Source organism: Cicer arietinum, chromosome 6, assembly GCF_000331145.2.
Source record: "Cicer arietinum cultivar CDC Frontier isolate Library 1 chromosome 6, Cicar.CDCFrontier_v2.0, whole genome shotgun sequence".
Lineage (NCBI taxonomy): Eukaryota > Viridiplantae > Streptophyta > Magnoliopsida > Fabales > Fabaceae > Cicer > Cicer arietinum.
In genome coordinates, this window is record NC_021165.2 from 6122634 (window position 1) to 6130837 (window position 8204).

At 28.6% G+C, this 8204-nt stretch overlaps 1 protein-coding gene across 1 annotated transcript; it reads right to left on the reverse strand.

Annotated features, from left to right (window-relative positions):
- Positions 1–925: 925 nt before the first annotated feature.
- LOC101488536 (probable beta-1,4-xylosyltransferase IRX10L) lies at positions 926–4451 on the reverse strand. The gene is made up of 4 exons (XM_004503787.4): positions 3911–4451; positions 2395–2783; positions 1994–2235; positions 926–1620 (listed from the first exon to the last, which is right to left on the reverse strand). Exons 1-4 carry the CDS (start codon positions 4014–4016, stop codon positions 1107–1109), a joined length of 1251 nt encoding a protein of 416 aa, XP_004503844.1. The 5' UTR covers positions 4017–4451; the 3' UTR covers positions 926–1106.
- Positions 4452–8204: the final 3753 nt, after the last annotated feature.

Consider the following 8204-nt stretch of genomic DNA (forward strand, 5'->3'; position numbering starts at 1 on the left):
TCCATAGAAATAAAAAATAAAAAAAATACAATTTTTTTGAAATCCACAATCTAAAATATTTAAATTTAATTAAGTGAAAAAGATGATTATTTTAATGGTGATTTGAAATATATGTGATTTTTCCTTTTCTTTTTTTATAAATAGTTTGCTATTGTGAATTGATAGATTTGATGTCATATATTATCTTTAATAAAAATTATAATTTTATCAAATTATTATTCAATAGATTAATATATTATTGATCATTCACTTGAAATTCCGCTCTTCAAAAAAAGTAAATATCAAACAATTTTTTTTCTAACAAAAAAATTGAAAACAAACTGCAAAATGCTACGTGATATTTTGTGTTTGAGAAAAAGGGACATCGATTAACAACATAAAATTATTTTACAGTGTCATTCAATTATATTATTGAATATTGATTTATTCTGCTAAATTTAACTTTACTCTATTTAAATGATATAACAAGACAAAATAAACAATTTTTGTTGATTATCAAAGTAAAAGAAGTTTCCATCTACGGAGAGAGGGTATCCATTGCTATCCTTTTGTTTTATCTACATTCACAATTGAGTTTTTCTTTTTTTCTATCATTTCCTAGTTTCCTATTGTTTTTTAATCAAATAGAACGACAAACAAAAAAACTAAGAAATTGTACTCTCAAGCGAACATTAATTTAGGTTATAAATAGTTTTGCCAATTTTATTCTTGAAACCTGATTTCAGCACCTACACACCTAGTATTAGCCTTCCAAACACAAGATACACTCTTAGTATCATCTCCTAGTTTCATATTGTGATACTATTACTTATATCATCAAATATTTCTTCAAAAAAAAATCATTAAATTTGTTTACAATTAATAATGAACATGCATTGCTGCCATTATGATTTTGAACAAGTACTCCTACTAAAACAGGGAACGATTTGGTATGCTATGAGAGCAATCATGTTGCAAATTAGATTATAGTATCTAAGGAATTGTCTGCCAAAATATCAAAATTTACAATGTCAACAGAAAAATAGACACTTCAGTTACCAAGCCTTATTTATGAACACTTAGGGAGAGGGTTGACCAAGACATATAAAGAATCCTAATCACCTCAGTTACCAAGGTTTAAGGTCACCAACAGGGCCGGCAGTCCAATTCAAGCTCTTCTCTCCTGTTTTCAAGAATATACTTCTGTCATGCGGCAGCTTACGCGCAAGTCCATTTAAAACTTGATGGAAAGCGTCGCCGGATTGAGCAGGATGAGGGAATAGCATTGCTTGCTTCATAGAAGGGTTGGCAAGCAATCTTTGTTTCCTTAATATAACTTCCGGTGGGATTGATGTGAGTATGGTATCCAACTTAGGAACATCCTGCTCATCAACAAACACCCCGATTTCTTCCCACGGTATTGCATCGGCAAACGGCAGAACAATATCATCTGCAATAATAACCGGGATGCAACCAAATACCACAGCTTCAACCAATCTTGGGCTCCAAGGGGCCCATCCAAGCGGGCATAGACAAAACACGGCTCGTTGCATGTCCTCGTAATATGTGGTTGGATGCTCGGTGGAAATGTCAAATAGTGGATTGTCCTTAAAGTTCTCCCATACTGCTGCTCTTGCACCTCTGAGATTGAAAATCACAACCATTTTGACCAGTCAGGTTTATTTGTGGATCCAAGTTTGTTTTGTTATAAAAACACCTATGCATGCACCAAAATTCATGCATACGTACTTGATTTCCAAATAGAACTTTAGAACAAACCAATTTTAGATCGTGAATATTGAAACAATTAATCTCAATATGTTTTACCAATTTCAATAATGACACTAAATACGACTATATATACGCATAAATCAAAATCATTCTCCACTGCTTTTTTAGAGTAGAAGGACGCAAGCAGCTTTCTTATGCATTGCATACATAGTATGATGATAAACTAAATTATGCATACTCAAACCTCATTTGAATTGAAGTTTGATTTTATAATAAGACGTACCTTGCATAGTATCCACCTTCAGGGTCATTTCCAACATCATAAAACAGTCCTCTGAAGTATACAAAAATGGACCTGGGAGTCTTATCAGGAATTAGGTGGGAATGCATTTTCTGTGGTGGAGCATATGGAGGAATGGTAATTGAGCCCTCTTTCAAGCACACATGATTTCTCTGTCCAAATGTTTGAACCAAAGTTGCACGCCGTAGCAGTGGAAGAATCCCTCTTTCAATTGCCTTCTCTTCCTGGAACAAAATCGTAAAATAAAAGTGCATCTTACATGTGCAGCATTGATAATTGAATCAGAGGTACTTCTCATGACAGCATACAATTGGTTTAAATATCTAAGTAGAACTATAGTGATATAATTAATAAATTTTGAAGTTATATACTAGATCTCGTACTTGGTAATGAAAACATGCCCCAAAGTCGTGAGGAACCACAAAGAAATGATCTGCCCCCTCTGTTCGGTTCCAATAAGGCCAGTTTGAAGAAATAAGCTGTATGGCACTCCTCATCATTCGTGGTGATTTAAAGGGTAAAGGGAGGCCATTTGGTGTCAAGTCACAGGTTGTGTAGACAGGAGTATAAAACCAATCAGCATCCTCGGGATTAAGGGTTCGGACAGCGCTAGATAAGAGAAAACGGTGCATAAAGATCTCAGCAGCAAACATATGGGTGAGGCATCTTGGGTCCTTTTGCAGAATTTTCTTATTATATTTACTTGGAAGTTCATAAACAAAAACCTTCAACCTTCCGACTGGATCATCTTCCAATACATCGCCAGCGCTACCTACAATTGGAACCACGACATGCTTAGTAGTCTCATCCTCAGTAAAATGAAAGATATACTGATTTAACAATAATTACACACCGAGAATTTAAAGTAGTGTATTTGACTCCTTATTATCTTTAGAAATAGAATTGATTAAATGAAGTCAATGAGAAACAGTACACAAGATCAGCTTATAGAAAACTCACAACTCCAAGCAACCAGGGATGTGCTTTTGTTGTATATATGCTCAAGTAATATAAGTTCTCCTCTTTTACCCTACCCCTAAACCAGACATTTCCCCAGTTTATTGAAATATAAGCTGATGCTACATTCCTGTGCCCTAAATACCACTCTGGTGAGCTGATATTGTTGTCTTCCGAACATTATAGATACTATTAGGGAGCATGGTTTAAATTTTGGCAAACATTTTCCCCCTTGCGGGTTTTATAAGGTTAAAAGGCAAAAATAGACGTTGGGTTTTACAACAGCAAGCTACTCTGCAAATTGCAGGGTGTCAGTTTTGAATTTCAATTTATATCAAATGCTTGTTCATAAGAAACCTTTTTTATCAACTCTTGGGGAAAGTGAGGGAAGCAGTGAAAATGCTTTTATTTTGATTCCATTCTAAATATTGAAACTCAAGCCATCTAGAAAGCCCCAGGATTCAGCATAAATCCCGACATAAGATTACCAATCTATAGAATTACAGAGTCTATAAACATAAGAATGATAAGATTACCAATATATCTTCTTGAATGTACTTATTATTTCTGAAGAACGGAACCATTTCATGTAAGTCATACATACTATCAAACTAGCAGCATTGCCACATGAAAAATTGGATCTTCATAAAAACTCTCTATGCTCAATAAAAAATAGTAAGAACCAATGCTTTGTGTCTGAAATTATAATATCTCACCCTATAAATGGTCAACAACTAGTGCAACAAACAAGCATCCTAATCAACATCAATCCAAAGCAGATCTTAATCAAAATCACATTCATAATTAACAAGAAGGGCACAACACTGTAATTGATCACAATCAAAAAGAGTCAATACCCTAACTCAAACAAAACAAGCCTAATCAACAAAACTATATAACATGACAAACAAAACAAAGAAGAAACTGAAAAACAAAAAGCACCTGAAATTCTTTCAGTAGGCTGATTCCTATGAAGCTCCACAGCATCAATTGTAAAGATAAAAGCAGCATATAGAAACCCTAAAAATACCCATTTCAAAATACCCATTTTTAATGAGAAGATGAAGGTGGTGCAACAATAAACAAGTAAAATAAGTATTATAAAGAAGTCAAATTTGGTCAACAGAAGAAGGTTAAGACGTCACAAAGGAAAGTGGTTGTTATAGATTTCTTAGCAATGGGGATTCAAAGGAATTAGCTAGAAGGAAAGGGATGTTGATTCTTCTTGTTCTAAGAAGCAACAGAGACAGGTTAGAACAATGAGGGAACAACGAAGAGTGAGTGAATTTGTACTGAAGAAAGAAACAAAGTTGAAAATTGAAGAGTGAGAAAGAAGATGAATTTGCAAAATTTGATTACTGGTTTTAGTGAAGTTTTGTTTGAGTGAGGTTTGATGAAAGTTAATATCATAGAACCATTTACGGACCAAAATTCAACTGCGTCACGCTGTTGCCACTGCCACTTCAGTTTTCAACTTCAGTTCAACCTTCACCGATCCCATCAGTTTATTTTAAAATGTATATTAATATCCCTAAATTTTTGCATTTTTACCGTTTTGATTATATTATTTATAATTTAAATATAATAGTTTGAAATTTTTATACTTCAAAAAATAAAAATATAATATTTTCATTTATTAAAATCACATTTTTTTATTAAATACTCAATTTTTAAAATTTTAATTAATTCTCTGAAATAGTTAAGACCCGCTGTGAGAATCAAAAGGAACCATAATAGTTTTGTTATATGTAAGAAAAATAATTTTAAAATGATAAAAAAAAATTATTTTATCTTAATTATATATTATGAATTTGAATTTTTTATAAAAAATATTATATTAATATTTTTTTATTATAATTAAACAATCTTTTAATTTTATTGTTTTATATGTATAAGAGGTAGAGTGGAAAAACTCTAAGTTCAATTGAATGCAAGGATTCAAATTTTAACTCCAACCGATTAAGGATGACAAAATTAATTTTTTTTATAAACACATGGAACACTTAAAGGGGAATAAAAGATTCTTTACTTTTAAAATATTCTTATTAACACATGGATCACAAATAAAAATAATTGTTTACTTTTCTTTTCATAAATTTTTTGTTAACACATGGACCACAAGTAAAGTTGAATCCCAAGAAAAGTGAATAATTTTTTACCAAATTTTATTAACAAAAATTTTAATAAACAGTTGAATTTTTTCTTTAATTTTCAGAAATATTGAAAGCAAAAATTATATTTAAATTTTTCCTCATAATTTTCAAAGAAAAAATAAATAACTTTTTTTTATAAAAATTATTAAAATTGTATTATTTAATTTGAATTTCATAGCACCGTAATTTTTTATATCATTGTCAGTGCATCACTGATTAAAACTCAAACTAAGAAAGAAAATTAAACGTCAATAATTTTAAAAATGAGGAATCAAAACTATGAAAAATAAAAATATTAAAATTATAAATTTAATAAAATGAAAAACTAAAACTACATTTCATTTTTATTTTGGGCGACACTGAAGTTTATTTGTGTTTATTTTCTAACCCTATATTTGGATGTTCAATGAAATAGAAAAAAGAAAAATAATAGAGAGGAGTAATAACATAGAAATTAGGTAGAAATCTTATATTGTTTGGGTAAATAAAATTGAAAGAAACCGATAAAAAAATAGTAAATGACGGACTTATCCTTTATAATTAAATTTCAAAAATAATTGATTATTTGTCATCTTCATACTTTAATTAAACACTTTTGTTTCATTTTATAAATAAAAAAAAATACAATACGAAGAAGTAGGAAAAATAGATATAATTATTTCAATAATATAAAATATTTTCTCTCACCTATATAAATAAATTATCAAATAGAAAATACAATTTCACATAACATCAATAATTAACAAAAAATAAAATATTAAACAAACAAAAATTTCAATTACAGTAGTTAATAGGTGCATCAAATCTTCCTAATACCACTAGATAACATCAATCAACAATAATAATAATATTCCACTAAAGTTAATATTCAAAAGTAATTATCAGATAAAGTAAAACTACTAAGTTTATATATTAAAAAAAAGCAAACTCATTAGTAAAAATACGATACTAAAATTGTATATTAAACAGAATAAGTTGTTGCAAATCTATTACCTACGCTATAAGTCAATTTATTTTCTTCCTTTCTTTTGGCACTATTCCTCCTTTTATCTAAAATAGGAAAGTCAATTTTTTTCTTCTTCATGATGATATAAAACATACCAAAATTATAGATCAAACCGAACAAATCCGTTACCCACATATTACCACCACCAAAAATCAATTTCTTCACCTCTTTATTTTTTTTGCCGACTTTTCTGTTTTCTTCCTTTCTTGCGGCACTATTTCCCCTTTTTTTTTTTTCTAAAATAAGAATTTCAAAACTTTTTCTTTTTCTTTTTCTTTATATGGAGAAAGCTTAATAAAACACATATTTTTTTGTCTTTCTTTAATAATAATTACAATAATATTAGTAATACTAATAAAATTAATAAATTTTATTTGATGATTGAGACCACCCAAGATGAAGTGGATATATGAAGAAAAATAGAGGGGTTCATCAATCTGTTGCGACAGGAAAAAGAAAAAGAAAATTTGGAAGGCATAATGTGAGAAATTTACTCTCTAACTCTTTCTTTGCACAACTCTTTGAGGAGAGATTTTTTTTTTTTGTGGTCGCATCCTATAAAACATCTATCTCTCCTTATTTCTTACCTCTCCCAAACTAAAGAAATAAATCATTTACTTCTATTCTATCTTTTCTACTTATTTCTTTCTCTGACTCTCAAATAAAAGAACATATGGAATTATTTTAAAATAGAAAACATATGTAAGGCAAGTATTTTATTTACGGGCTTATAGGAGTATGAGACAAGTTGAGTAACCAAAGATTAATCTGAATTTGTCCATAACTCGTTAGTATCAAATGATTTTAGAGTTTAATTTACATTTGGTTAGTGTCTGATTAACGATCAACATGAATTATTAATTATGTAGATATTTTATTATAATAGTTATAATTATATGGTAAAATGATAAAATTAATAATTCTCGTCAATTGTTCATATAAAATTAATTTATATTGGCAAATTACAATAATTTTTCTTTTAATTTTAAAAGTAAAAACGATATACATAAATACAAGTTGAGTAAGCCATATATGGTTCAAACAAGGGAAATTCGGTTCCATTTAAATTCAACTTTAAAAATTAATGTAGTTTAAATTAAATCGATTTTCAATTCATTTAAATTACAATTTAAGAAATTAATTAATATTAATATTAAAAAATTACGTTAAGGTAACTAGTTTACAACAAAATGTTATACATTATACTAAAAATTAATACTACAAAATAATAACAATCGATTACGTTTTCATACTAATAAAAAAAATATAAAATTAAACAAATAAATAATAATTTAATACAACACATCATTCTAATAAAAGAATATTAAAATTTATATCTATGGTTCAATTAAATTTTTAGAAATGAATCTAAAAGTTAATCTGATTTAAATAGTTCTCACAACTGAAACTTTAAACACTTTAAAAATTGATTTAGACGTGTACAGGTCTGATTTAAATAGCTGGATGAACCGGTCGGGTTGAGTGATGTGTAGTGCTCCACGCAAAAGCATTAAATGATGCCCAAAGTTTGGTGCAATTGGTTACGTCCAAACCTCTTTCTAAAGTCACTAAATTAAATTTAATTAACTGTGCTGCATCAAGAGAATAGACACCTTTAGGTAGATGATGACCACACTCACCAAATTAAATTAATATTATTTGGTTTTGTGGAACCAACCCCAACCCAAAGGACGAAGAATACTTACTCACTAATCGTTATTATTGACTATTTAATCAACATGGCCACAAGTTCTATCAAGTATAATTGTTTATTTTGTCTTGTTATATTCAATTATATCTTATTTCGCTCTGTTTTCTTTTTTTTTTTAAATATTTATCTTGTTGTTATTCAAATTTTTGGTGTCTAAATTAGGAATTTTATATTATATTTTTTGAATCATATATATTTATGGTTGTCTTAAATGATTTAGATACCATTTTTCTAATCTTAAAAATTAATAATAAAAATAAAATGTAATTTTAATAATTAAGAAGTAAAATAAATTTTAGCCTTTATAAAATTGCAAAATTTTATTTTTAATTTTTATAAAAAAATTCTCAATTTTTTAGTTCTTAA